Source organism: Monocercomonoides exilis (assembly GCF_001643675.1).
Source record: "Monocercomonoides exilis strain PA203 chromosome Unknown scaffold4-2303458, whole genome shotgun sequence".
In the NCBI taxonomy this organism is placed as follows: Eukaryota; Preaxostyla; order Oxymonadida; family Polymastigidae; genus Monocercomonoides; species Monocercomonoides exilis.
The window spans coordinates 1,287,501-1,302,066 of NW_027150549.1; the positions used below are offsets into that span (position 1 = coordinate 1,287,501).

The 14,566-nt window shown below is 45.2% G+C and overlaps 2 protein-coding genes across 2 annotated transcripts in view; both read left to right on the forward strand.

The window, feature by feature from the left end:
• The window catches only part of MONOS_7233 (putative adenylosuccinate lyase), a 4,213-nt gene extending 2,940 nt beyond the window's left edge, over window positions 1-1,273 (forward strand). Inside the window, exon 7 of the mRNA XM_067877548.1 lies at window positions 1-1,273. This exon is cut by the window's left edge and continues 773 nt beyond it. Coding sequence (XP_067734758.1) covers window positions 1-993 — 993 coding nt within the window. The 3' untranslated portion in view covers window positions 994-1,273.
• An 802-nt stretch (window positions 1,274-2,075) lies between these two features.
• On the forward strand, window positions 2,076-14,380 carry MONOS_7234 (uncharacterized protein; the record flags this gene model as incomplete). Its single annotated transcript, XM_067877549.1, has 2 exons — window positions 2,076-3,317; window positions 4,788-14,380. 2 exons carry the CDS (start codon window positions 2,076-2,078, stop codon window positions 14,007-14,009), a joined length of 10,464 nt encoding a protein of 3,487 aa, XP_067734759.1. The 3' UTR covers window positions 14,010-14,380.
• Between the last annotated feature and the right edge of the window lie 186 nt (window positions 14,381-14,566).

Genomic DNA, 14,566 nt, shown 5'->3' on the forward strand with positions numbered 1-14,566 from the left:
AAAATGAAGAAAAACGAAATGCAGAATGACGACAATGAAGATGCTAATTCTGGTTCAGATTCTGAAGAAATTGAACGAGAAGCACGAAAAATTGAGGAAAGAGAAGAGAAAATGGCATCTTCTGCAAATGCTTCAACATCATCATCATCATCTTCCTCATCTTCCTCTTCTTCCTCTTCTTCCTCTTCTTCCTCCTCATCTCAATCCGATCCTCTTCCCCAGTCAATCTCCCGCTACTCTCCTCCTTCTCTCTCAGCACTTCGCGACTTGTCCATCTCCTTCGGCGTCGGCGGGGCGCGGCTGCAGCACAGCCACTACAGGCAGTTCCACTATGTGAAGCAGACGCTAACGTTGTGGCGGGAGATTCTGACTGAGTTCTTCAAGCTGTGGTACTTTGGCGAGGCAGATCTGCTGGACAGCACAAATAGATACAAGCTGGCACAGACAGGGCAGGGCATGCACAGGATGCAGGAGTGCCCGCGGCTGGGCAGAGAGATGAAGAAGATCCTGAACAGAGTGAAGAAGTCACTGACAAGTGGGGAAGAGAAGGAGAAGGAGAAGGAAAAAGAGAAAGAGAAGGGAGCATCAGGTGTGGCGAGTGCTGGGTGGGTTGGCTCATCTGTTATTCATCTGGGAGACACAAATGTTCCGAATGCATTCCTGTTCATCGACAAGTACACGCAGATTTCGCGTATTTTGAATCCGATCTGTCTTGTTGTGGAGAAGATAGGGACGCTCTGTGAGGAGAACAAAGGGATTGAGTTTCTTATCAAACAGGAATTTGGCAGCGTGGATGGGTGTCGTATGGCGATTTTGCAGGACTTCTTCCGCTTTGGGTTCGACGGGTCAGGTTCCGACAACTTCTTTGAGGCCGGCAGCTGCATTGACGGGAGACTGACATCTGCCTGGAATTGGTGCTCGCAGCTGGAGAAGAAGCGCTTCTTCCCAGTGTTCTTGCTGTGTGGATTCACTGGGTTTGATGGGCAGTTTTGATGGAAAAAAAAAAAAGAAAGAAAAGAAAAGAAAAATGACAGTTGGCTTATGAAGTGTTGAATGCATTGCAACAGTTTCATTGTTGAGAAGAAGGGTGGATATTGAAATTCCTGTTCTGTTGCAATGCATAGCATTCTGTATTCTTTCGAATGTCAATGCTAAAGAAAATTTTAAAAGAAAATAAAGCATTTATTTTTGATTATATTTTATTTACGTAAATTGCGGTATTGTCAACATTTCAAAAAAAATGAATAAAGTTTTTTTTTGAAAAACAAACCTGGGGAACAATTCTTTCATTTATGAAAAAAACTACAATATGTTCCACACTTTTTCAACAACCTTATCATGAGAAATCTTTCATTCTCATGTCAAAAAAACATAGGAAATTTTTCAGAATTGATAAATTAATTAAATGTGCAGAATGGAACAAAATTCATAAAGCAAAAAATATATTCCCACCTATCAAATTTATATTTTTATTTATCTCAACAATTATTAAATCATAGTTGATTATTTAATTAAAAATTTTGAATTAAAACAGAAAACTAAGAAAGTGGAATATTCAATTACGCTTGAAAAGAAAACGATAATTTAAACAAATTATTACAATCCTGGAATATTAATTTTTCAAAAAAAAAATTTATTGATCAATAATATTATTAATGAAACATTAATTCTCAAAGTTATTAATTTGCATTTTTTCAGTTTCAAAAAGTGAAATGAAAATTATAATCTTATTACTTTTATTACAATTTGAATCTACAATTACGCCAAAATCAAGTTTTTGCATGTTGACAAGCCCTGCGACGGAATGCGCCTTTTCTCACTATTTTTGTATTGCCTTCATAAAAAAACATGAACCAAGCGAAAAATTCGAAGAAAGAGAACATCTGAAATTTTTATCAATTCAGTCTTATTCTTCAATCAACAATCCCAACGCCCATGAGGCTTCAAGCGTTTTTTCATCATCCATCAGCACAATTAATTCTTCATTGGATGCGTCACAAACAATTCTTCTTCAACAGGGAGATAATTCTTTATTTTCCATTGTGCAAGGATCGGAGTGCACTGTTCACAGTTGCATGTTGATTTTGTCCAATTGGAGTACTGCACCATTTTGTTCGATATCCAGTGTGCTTGAACTGTCCAACATCTCCATCTCCAATTTTGGAAAACAAAATATCATTCGAAATAGCATTGCAGAATTGCACAATGAAAGCTCACTCTGCATGCATTCTTCTGCGTTTTCTTCTCTTGCTGTTCAAACAGCTTATCCACTTGCTGCTTCGGGAAACATTGACAATTTTTTCATGATGGAATGCACATTTCGAAACATTAGCCATCGCAGTCCCAACACCGTTAACAAACAATTTTTCCTGAAGACAAAAGAGAGTTCCGTTGTTGGGTGCGAAGTTTCAAGGGTGGAGAACCCATTCTGCTCTGTGCTCGTAATTGGCAGGCCACTATCGTCATTTGTTTGTCGCAATACATCCTTTTCTGCTTGCACAGTTACCGAGCACAACAGACGAGTATTTGACAGCTCCGACGGAGATGTTGTGATCGAGCAGACAACATTCAATGTCGAAAGTAAACAGTCAAACGGGGGAACAATCTATGCATCTGGAACAAAATCATTCACAATCAGAGAGTGCTTCTTTGACAGATGCAACAACACACATCCAGAAGGATATGGAAATGTTTTGCATTTAACTGATGTCGGGCCATTGTTGATTCAAAGGTGTTCTGTTGAAAAATGTGTTGCAGTGGGTCGAGAAGGATTTATGAGAACAGTCAATAACATGTATTCTGTGAGTGTTACTGATCTTAATGCATCTCAATGCGAAGCTGGTCTCCGAGGTGTTGGAATTATTTATGGATCAACATCTCCAATTGTATGTTCGAGTTTTAAAATGATTCAAAGCGAAAGCAGGGGAGGTGAAGCGGGTGCATTGATGCTCTGCGGTTCTTTTTCTTCGCTTATTGTAACTGATTTGCTGTGTGATTCAAACTATGCTGCTTCCTTTGGAGGAGGTATTGAATTTATGAGGGATGATAACATCGCAGTTAATGCTCCCAAATTTTCTTGCTGTATCTTCATTAATAACTCAGCGAGGTTTGGAAACGATATTGCATTCACAGAAAAATACTTTGATCTTATCAACTCATCTTGCTTTTTGTGTTGCTTTTCGTTGAGCGAACAGAACAGAGTTTGGATGTGCACACAAGGGTTTCGTGCATGCACAAGCGGAGAAGAACGAAATTCTCTCCTTCCCAATCCATCTGGAACTGTTATTCATGTGGATCCAATGCGAGAGTCTGGAGATGTGGCGGGATGTGGTGATATTTTGAATGAATGCAGCACACTGAGCTTTTCATGCAAGCAGTGGATAAACTCATATCATCTTTCAGTCAAACTCTATTCTGGAAAATATGCAGAGGACTCAATTTCACTTGCTTTTCAGAACATAGTCATTGAAAAGAACACTTCTTCATCGAGCATAACAATCCACACAATACCATCAAGCAGCGCATTTTGCACTCTTCTTGGTGGATCGTTGGACATGCGCGGAATGCAGATTGTTCACAGCTCGACATCTTCCTCAGATAAATGCCTATTTGCTGAGAACAGCGAGGATTCTGTGCTTGCACTGCATGAATGCTCATTGAAGGCTGACTCAACTTCAGCTGCATTCAACAAACCGTTTTTTATGCTGACAAAGGGTGAAGCTTCTCTCGAAAGTTGTGAGATATCTTCTGTGCTTTTTGAGAGCACATCGTTGTTTGCAACAGAGCAGCAGGCGCATCTTGTGCTGAGCAATGTGAAGATATCGATGGTCAGCCGCAGGACAGGCGATGGCTCAGTATTCAGCAAGGCTGTCCAGGCAGAAGAGAACTTTGTGCTTTCGAATGTTTCTTTGGAGAACTGCAAGTGCTTCGACGGAAATGGAGGAGCGCTGTATCTGGAGCTGAACGCACACAGCACAGCACAGGTTGGGGTGGATTCTGGCTGCCTGTTCGACACATGCACTGTTCCTGCAGACAGCCAGAAGAAGAGGAAAGGCGGGGCAATCTATCTTTGCCTTAGGGAAGGAGCTGGAGACTTCCAGCTCAAATCAGTTCAGTTTTCTGGGTGCAACGGCTGGAAAGGGAAGAATGTTTTTATTGAAAGTGCAGAACTGCTCAGAACAGCAAACACAAACACAATTGGCTTTCATCCAGTGATTGGGATTGGCATCACAGATTTTGATGAGCTGAGCGGGATGGAAAATGGGGATGAGTCAGTTATTTTCCCGCTTGCTCTGTTTCTGAGAAACTTCACTTCTCCTGCTTATGTGTCTGGACAGATCACTGATAACAACTATCGCCTCTGCGGATACAGCGACTATCCATGCCAGAGCGTGGAAGGCGCTTCAGCTGCGCGATTTGCAAACACAAAGAGAAATATTCGCCTTCTGCCTTCCTTCTCCTTCCGAACAGAAACACTCCTCGACAGTCAATCGTATGCGTTTGATGCTGAAGAAGACAGCATGCCCATCAATGTTGGCTCCTCGCAAGCGAAAGTGAGTGAGGGGCTTCTGATCAATTCTGTGGAAACAAGTTTCAGCAGAATCAAGTTTGTGCTCGAGGCATCTTTGAATGGGAGGAACGCCTTTATCCTCTCGAATGCCAATGTGCTGTCGATGACTGACTGCGCGGCTGTGCCAGCTGCTTCGGGTGCTTCTGTTTCGTATTGCCTTGTGAAGATCACAAGTGGAAAACTGTTAATAACCCGCTTTGCTGCTCCTCTTGCACAGAAGCTGAGTTTTGGCAATGCGCCGTTTGTTGCCATCAGCGGAAGCGCCTCTGCAGATTTCGACGCTTTGGATGCAAATGGAATGACGACCACTGGCAGCGATGGGCTGATATCTGTTGACTCGACAGGCACAACAACCATCAATAACAGCACATTCCACAGCTCAAATCTCACCAGCTCTGCATTTGTTGCCAGCTCCTCAGGAACATATTCGCTGACGGCAAAGAACACCACTTTTGAAGAGATCAAAAGAACAGCAGGAGACGGTTCGTGTGTGTTTCTGAACACCAGAAGCGGCTTTGCGAGCTCGTTCACAGCAAGCAACTGCACATTCACAAAATGCACAGTGACTGAAAATGGCAAAGGAGGTGGAGCCATTGGGCTTCACATCAGCAGCCAATCAGCACTCACACTCGAGTCATCTGCATTCACATCGTGCCAGGCTCCAAAGCCAAGTGCAGGCTCAAAAGGGAAGGGAGGCGCCGTTCTCATTGATTTCTCTGAAGTCAACACCAGATATCTTCTCGCAAATACCCTGATCTTTGCATCAAACACAGCTGAGCATGGCAATGATTTGTTTGTGTCCTCTGTCGATCTGGCATCCAGCATCACCACAGCTGCCTTCCAGTTCTTCCTTCAAGATACGCCATTTGCTGCTGAAAGCTGTGCTGGAACCGATTCCAAATGGCCGAGTGTTGCTATCCCTCTTGTGTTTTATCTGCTGCCTCGTGAGTCAGATGTGCATGTGCTTTCAGAAGGAAACGATGTGTCTGCATGCGGATTCGCAGATTATGGGTGCCAGACGATTGCCTTTGCACTGACGCAGCGAACAGACGAGTCAGGAGAACTGATTGTGCATCCAGTCTATGCACTCAGCGAGACAATCACCCTCTCAGGTGCCAACGAGATCACCTTTGAAGGCACAGTGGCAGAAACAAGGATGAGGATGATTGGCACCCAGACAGGAGCAGCAGAGGCGATGATAAGAATGGAGCAAGCATCAACATGGAAACATCTCGCGTTTTGCCTGCAGCCAACCATCCCCAGCCCTCAATCATCGGTGTTTCTTGTGTGCAGTGCAAATGCGATGCTCAATCTGGAGGAATGCTCGGCATTGGCTGAACAAAGCGAAGAAAAATGCGCTTTTGGGTTTTTGACTGTTGCTGAAGGCTCGTTTGCGATGACCCGATTCACAGTGAACTCAATCGGGTTTCAGTCAGCCGAGATGGTGAAAGTGTGCAGCAAAGGGAGTGGAGCAATTGAGTCATGCACATGGACAAATGTCACATCTGCTGTTGAGACAGGAATCATCGCATACTCCTCAGCTGGCACATTGAGCATGCACAACACAACAATCAGCCAGTCTGCCTCTTCATGCTGCTCATTTGTGGAAGACAAGCATGGCAAAAGTCTGGTTGCTGAAAACAACACTTTTTCAGGGATCACCAAAAACGAAGGGAACGGAAGCGTGATCAAGGCAGACATTGGTGAAAACGAGTCACTGGAATTGAACGATGTCTCAGTTGACAGCTGTTCTTCGGTGAGGGGATGTGGTGGAGGGGTGTATATCAGCACAAGCTCCACTGCCAAAGTTCGGATTGGCAAAGAAGGCACAGCCACAAGATTTGCCAGGTGCAGTGCAAAAGGCACCTTGCCAAAATGTGGATTTGGGGGAGGAGTATTTCTGAAGTGTGCAGACTGGCTGGCTGATCTTGTCCTCACAGCTGTATCCTTTGGAACAGATGGAGACAGCGCAAGCAATGAAGCAGAGGGAGGAGGAAGCAATGTGTTTGTTGAAGGACACAGCCTGGACAAAATCATCACCAATCAGTCATTCAAGTTCAATATCGACAAAGAGTCAACAGCTGAGTTTGGGAAGCTGTGTGGGTTTGAAGATGGGAATGTTTCGTATGCAATTCCTTTGGTTGTGTTTCTGTTGACGTTTGAGCCACCTGCAATCGCGGGAGGAAACACTGGATTTGACTATCGCATGTGCGGTGTTTCGATATACCCCTGTGCAACAATCCCCTTTGCGATCTCCAAGCGCTTTCCAGCATCCAATTCATCTGGCGCATCCATCAGGCTGACAGCAGACTTTTCCTTCAGAGATGCCATATCTTTTGACACACAGCCAACAGAAGTGAGTGCTGAGCAGATTGGAGGCATAATTGATGTGAGGAGTGATGGAATGGGAGAAGGTGCTGGATTGTTGTGCTCCTCAGTGAATGTGAAGTTCAGCGAAATTGTGTTTGGGTTACCAGGCTTATTCGACGAGCCCTCACGCACTTCTCTGTTTCTGTGCTTGTCAGCCACGCTCACCATTCACAGATGCGAGTTCCAGAACAGCAGCAGCTCGGCTGTTGAGTACAGGATCATCTTTGTGACAAATGGGAAAGTGGAATTGAATGGATGCAAAATGAAGGACTTTGCAATGGGAAATGCTGGGATTATTGCACTTGATGGAAGTGATGCTGAGTGTGCGATTGAGGGAATGGAAGCATCCAAGCTGAGCAGAGAAGGAGAAGGAGCGCTGCTTTTGGCTGTGAGAGGGAAAAAATTTGGGATTGAGAACAGCAGCATCGAGAATACAACGATGGCTAACAGCAGCCACATTGCAATTTATTCACTGGCAAATGGTCTTCTGAAGAATGTGACATTTTCGAATCTGAGCAGAATAAATGGGGATGGAGGAGTGATTGTGGGTGAATTGGGTGCTGGCGAGGTGTTGGGCGTGGAGAACTGCTCATTCAAGCTGTGTGGATGCTATTCGGCAAGAACGATTGGAGGGTGTGTGCTGATGGATGTGGAAGAAGGTGGCACATTCCGTTTCGAGAGAAACAAAGTGGAGTTCTGCATTGTGTCCAGCGGAGATGGGTATGGAGGAGGGCTGTTCCTCACGTTTGCCTCTTCCCATCTCGATTACTCGATGAGGAACAACACGTTCGAGAACAACGGAGCATTGCGCGGGAAGGATGCGTATGTTGTCTGCGAAGAGCCAGGGGCAGCAATCCTTCTGATGTATTGGAATGGGTCAGCTTCTGAAGACAATGCCCCTGACCGCCTGTGGGTGCGCCGTCTGTCTGAGCCAGCAGACGGAGGTGCCACAATGATCGACTATCTGTTCCCTCCACCGACTTCGTTTGTGTTTGTGGATGGCTGTGCCTCGGCTGTTGAGAACTGCGGATCGAAGCGGAACCCATGCACCTCAGTGGAACTGGGCTTTCAGAAAATGGACTCCACCCACTCGATCATCCAGCTCGAAGGAAACACTCCCGTCGATGCTGTTGTGAACAGGCACGGAGTCTCACTCACCATCCAAAGCAATGCCACAACAAAAGCAATGATATTTGGAACCAGCGGAAAGTTCGAGCTGGTTGAAGGAAGTCGCTCAACCACTCTCACATTTTCCAGACTGGGATTTGTGCTTCCATCGTCTCCCAATCCTTCACCAGAAATGAGTTCGCTTGTGGAAGTCAGCATTGGTCAATGCTCATTCTTAGATTGCACATTTGAACAAGGAAGCAGCAGCAATTCCAACCCTTCGAAATGGATTGTTTCAGGAGTGGGCGGAGTTGTGCACTTTGACTCCTGCACTTTCAGCAATATTCCATTTCAGGCAGCTGGGGTTGTTTTGATTGATGGAGCATTGCTTCTGTTGGAGGCATGCAGCTTTTCTTCAATCTCTTCTGATGCACGAAAGGGTTTGATAACTGGAAGCGGGAATTGCGATATAACGCTGAAGGATACAGGATTTGAGAATTGCGAGACGACAAATGGACACATGTTGGAGATGACTCGACCGAAGTCTGTTGAAATCTCAGGGGCATGCACATTCGAAGGATGCACTTCGACAGAAGGGGATGGAGAGGCTCTTTGTTGTGTTCTGGAGGGAGAAGGATCTTTGGTGATGAACAAAACATCAATTGTGTCTTGTGGAGTGAATGCGGTTAATGGGAGAGGAGGCGGAATCTATCTCGATTTGAAGGAGAATGTCAATGTCTTTTTGTTTTCTGATTTAACATTCAGCAGAAATGAGGCATTTGAAGGGAAAGACATGTTTGTGAGAAGCGCTGATTTGAACGCGTCAATCATTCCATCTCTGTTTGATTTCGAGTATTTTGGAGCAGACGGAGAGACAAAAGTCGATCTGAAAGGAAGAGACGAAACACATTTTGTGAGCGTTTCAGCAGATCTGCTGTATTTTTTGGTGAAATATTCTTCATCGACAATAAGCGTTGGATCGGCTGGAATCGACTTTATTGGGTGTGGAAAGGCAGAAACACCTTGCCACTCGTTGTGGCGGGGCATCAACAACTTGCAAGCATCTGAAGTTTCTCAATCATGCTTTGTTGAAATTCTGGATGAAGTGACAATTGATGAGTGCTTTGAGATTGGCCTTTCTCAGCTCAGCATTGGATTGCCTGCAGCAGCTGCTTCACCTGCATTTGCCAAACTGTCGATTTCTCAAACAGCAGGCGGATCGAGCCAGTCGATTTTCAGCTCGAACAATTCGCTTTCGTTTTGTTCTGTGCAGTTCCATCTGCCTGCGTTCTTCTCAAATGGACAGTCTTCTGTTGTTTCGTCGTCTGACGGATATCTCACCTTCAACTCAACCTCGTTCCATTCGGATGCCACTTCTGTGCTGGAATATGTTCTGCTGTCGAATAAAGGAGGAACAGCTGAGCTGCTGAATGTGTCTGTTTCTTCGTTGGTGTTTGTGAACTGCCCCTTCGCACTTTCGTCTTATGCCACGCTCGAGGAGTGCTGCTTCCACAACATTTGCTCTCCCACAGGCACAGAAGGCGGTGCAATGTCTGTCTGTCTGGAGCGATCAGACCTGCTGCGCGTGAAGAGCTGCCGAGCTGAGCTGTGCAAATGCTCCACAGGAAGAGGCAGAGGAGGGTTTTTGCATATCGACTGCTCGAAGTCTGCAGCAGCAAAACCCTTCCGATTCGAAGGCAACATGGCGTTCGAAGCAAACGATGCTCAGCAAGGCAGAAACATGTTTATTGTTTCTGAGAACTTGAACTCGTCAGTCTCTTTGGCAACATTTGCCTTCTCATTCGAGGCGATGAAGAGCGACAGCAACGCATTTGTGGGGAAAGAGGGAGAAGATGAATTGTGGGATTTGTTCCGATATTTGGTTCCGTATTCCGCTTCCACAATCCATCTATCAGACGCTGGGACAGATGTGATGAGATGCGGAAGCGCAGATGATCCATGCTGCTCGTTCTGGAAAGGGATGCAGCAGATCAGCAGCGAGGCCTCGCCAAAGCTCATCTCCATCGCCAAATCCACTGAAGTTGCCAACACCTTCACTCTCTCCAACTTCACCATCCAATCCAGCTTGTTGGCGGAAGATGAGATGGCCACCTCCAAACTTTCTTTTGGAGAAAAGGCGGGAGATTCCATGGATCCATTCTTCCGATGTGCCGATGAGCTGATGCTGAAATGTGTCTCCCTGATCATCTCGTCTTCATTCAACAACTCGGCAGCAGCTTTGGTTCAGTGCGAGGGTGGGGTGCTGAGTTTGGCGCAGTGTGTGTTTGGAACAGAAGCAGGGCTGGGTGGAATGCGGCAGAGCAGGTGCAGTTTTGTTGCTTGCCTGAAAGGGAAACTTTCGCTTGTGGACGTGTCAGTGGAGTCGGCTAGCATCTCGAAAAGCGCAATAGTTGTGGGCTCGGCTGTTTGCGAGATCATCAACTTCACATGCTCGTTTGTGAATATTTCAGATGGAGGTGTTCTGGAAGTTGTGGAAGTGATTGAATTAGTAAAGGGAGTGAATGCATATGAGAAGAGCAGAATAACAGTGGCTTCGTCAGCAATAGCATCTGTGACAAGAACAGACAACGGAGCAGCTGTGATTGACAGCAACACAGAAAGCGGTGTGGTTGTGGTTGATGTGAACAGCTCAACAATCAGCGACTGCAAGGCAGGGCAAAGCCAAAAAGGAGGCGCAGTGTTTGTCAAGCTGACTGCAGATGGCTCTTTTTCTGTTGTGAAGTCGGCAATGCTGCGCTGCTGCTGCTCGGATGAAGGGAAGGGCGGGGCGTTTTATGTTGATTCCATGGGGAATGGTGCACTTCATCTCCTGTTCCAGGGCGTGTCGTTCACAGGAAACACAGCAAAGGTGGGGAACGACATCTTCGTCTCGTGCCACAGCATCTCGGCACAGATCAACGAAACACAGTTCAGGTTCGATCTGCGGGAAGGGGTGTATGTGAGGCAGAATGCGATTTATGGGATCGACACAACAGATCACACCACCGACACCAATCTGATGGACTTCATCACAATCTACCAGGCTGACACCGTTGTTGCCTGCTCGCTCCCCGAGAGCAGAGGAAGGAACGAGCGGCAGTGCGGCACACATCTCCTGCCCTGCCTCTCGCTCGATTATGCCATTGCTCATGTCACTGCCGATTTCGAATCTCGCCTCGTGGTTGAAGGTGCCTCGGTCATCGAAGACGAGCTGACCCTGGACAGCCTTCTGCTTGCCTCGCGATCCAAGTCCTCGGGAACCATCTCAATCTCTTCGCTTGCAACACAAGCAAGCGAGGCTGTGATCACCACACTCAACACAGTTGTCATCACCAATCTATGCTTTGTGTTTGGACAACAGTTTTCGTCTTCCCACTCCTCCTTCATCTCTCCAGGCTCGGGTGTTGCCGAGCTGACAAACTGCTCCTTTTCGTCTGATTCAGCTCTTCCGCTGTTTCCGCTTCTGTGTTTCAGCAAAGGGGATGGCGTGCTGAATGGCTGCCTGTTCTCCTCCCTCTCCCTCAAATCTTCAGTAGTGATTGCATCCTCATCGTGTTCGGTTGCCATCACCTCCACCAGATTCACCTCCATATCCTCAGCAGGCAGTGTGATATCCTGCGAGAACAGCAGAGATGCAGCCATTTCACACACCACATTCACAAACAACACCCTTTCTTCATCTTCTACAAGTTCCTCGACAACTCTATCCGCAGCCTCTGTTGGTCGTCTAACCCTTGCAAACTGTTCGATGAGCGGATGGCCTTCCATGCTCAAAAGAGGGATTCTTGCCAAACTGTCACTGTGCAACAATGTGATGTTTGATCAGTGCTATTTTGAAGCGATCGTGGAAGATAAAATAAGCAGCAGAAGGAATTTCTCTCCACAAGAGCTGTGCAGATGGAATGGATCTCTTGTGGAGATTGCGAGCAGCACAGCAGCGATGAAAGACACCTCCTTTGCCAACTCGCCTGAGGGAGGCCTGTCTGTGTGTGGAGGGAGCACAACCATCGAGAAAGGAGAGTTTGCCAACAATAATCCATCAATCGAAGGATACCCATCAGCAAGAAGAAACATTGTGTGTGGAGATGCAGGATCGCTGGATGTGATGAGTTTGAAAGGCGGAGATGGGGTGCTGCCCAACACCTCGATGTGGATCCTGAATGAAGGGTGCACTGTGGGAGGGATGGCTGAAGAAAGAGAATCTGTTTTCTTTATTCCGCGACTGGATGGTGTGGAGGCTGAAGACGATGGAGGCGAGACAACATTGAAGTTCCATGGATCGCTTCTCTTGCCGTGCAACCTGTGGTTCCAGATGGCAACCACCGTTGGGTCAGCCTCGTCGATGGCAGCTCACCAGTTCGAGGCAGACGGATTTGCAGGTGAGGGCGAGGCTGTGGGAGTGCTGCCATCAGGCGCCATCCGCTCGGCTCCAGAAGAGGCAGAAGTGTCTGTGTGCATTCTGTTTGGAAGAATAGACTCTCCTTCATCAACCGAATCGTTTGTTCTGAAGAACAGAAGCGAATCTGAAATAAAAGGAGATGGAAGAATTGTTGAGGGAGGAAAAGAAGGGAAATCATCCTCTTCAACAGTTATTATAATTGTTTTGGTCGTGATTTTGTTGATTGTTCTTATTGCATCCATTCTTGTAACAATACGATGGAGAAAACAAAAAAGAAGGACAGAAGAGCTGGAGGTGATTGTGGAAGACACAGTGAAGAAGGATCCAAAAGCATTTGAGATGGTGACGATGGAGATGTCGCCAGAGGAGCAGTGGAGAAGGGCCGAGAGGGAAGCAGAGAAGAAGAACGAAGAGAGGATAAAGAAGAGGGTGTACGAGAAAAGCTTGAGACACTCCGAGTCATCCGAGCATCTTCTATCTGAGAGTGTGTCAACTGAATATATTTTGGGGAGAGACTCAGACAAGATTCCTGAATGGATGCTGGAGAAGGTTGACGAAAAAGAAGATGATGCTTCAAGGAAGCGAACACCATCACCATCCATCTCATCCACTTCAACCACTTCAACGACTGATTCAGATTCCACATTTGTTCGATCGGAGAGTCTGTGCCCAACAACCTCATCCATGTCGAATCTGGTAGATGCAATGGCCTGCTCATCCCCTCACGAGAAGCTGATTGTAGACTTGAGAGATTCATTGTTCATGCTGTTACATGGAAGGAATGAGAAAAAAGAGATGGCAATTGGCACCTTTCAGGAGAGAGAATATACAGCTGTCCAAATCCTGTTCTGGGTGGCCAATCTTGCGCTCCACTCCTTTGATGAAATGGACAATCCACTCTCTTCTCTTGCCAATCTGAGTCCTCACATTGTATTGTTCTCCGAGCACATGGTCATTTGCATTGCGATGCACTCCGACTTCTCTTCTGATGATTCGGACTCATCATCCATCTCTTCATCGACTGTTGTGACATCTGCAAGTGATGATGATGATGAAAGTGACTCTCTGCCCTCATCAGCCTTTGAGAATGAAGATAGTTTCAAAAAAGAGTGCCTGAGGTGGAAGGCACCCGAGCTGCTGATGAACAAGAAGATGGGGGCAACAAAGGAATCTGTTGCCTTTTCAATTGGGATGATGCTGTGGGAGTGCTTGACGCTGAAGATCCCGTTTGGGGAGTATGAGGCCGAGGTGGCTGGACAGAAGATTGTGAATGGAGAGAGGCCATCCATGAATGCGATTGAAGAGAGCTCAAAAGTTGATATTGTTAAAATGTGTTTGGAACAAAATTCACAGAATAGAGCATCACTTATCGATTTAAGGAAAGAATTTATTCAATACTTTCCACCATTAACAGCCATGCTCACAGCAACTGATGCAATCCAATTTGAGTCAGATTATGGAGGCTGCAACTATCGTAGTAGTGGTATATCTGGAAAAGATAAATCGGCAAAGGGAAAGCAAACAGAAAGGATAAAAACAGAAAAGTCAGTACGAAAAAACTAAAACAAAGTGAATGGATTAAAGCATATGAACAAGAACAAAGATATGATTATTAAACGAAACGAATGGCTGATACCATATAATTTCAATTTTATTTGTAATTTTTAATTTTAATATTATTTTTTTTTATTTTTAATTTTTTGTAAAATTTTAAAAAGGATGTTTATGTCTTTGTTGAATTTTTCTTATATGTATTCATTTTTACAAGTTTGATATGTAGATTTGTTATTTATTCTTTATTTCAATTTTATTTGCTTTTTGTGTATGTATCTTTGCTTAATTTTTCAAAGGTATTTTTTTGCTTACTTTTTGTGGTTCATTGGATTTTTCAAAATTTAAGTATCTAATATAAAATCCTTTGTATGAAAAGAAAATTCAAAATAAATATTTGAAAAACAATTATTAACACAAATCAAATTCAAAGACGGACGACTTTGAAAGCATGAAGATACAATCTAATTCTTTAGTTGATAGAATAGAAGCATTCAGAGTCAAAATAGTTTTGGAAAATGCTTAAAAAAAAGAGCTAATTCAGATTATTTTCGAAAAGGAAATCCTCT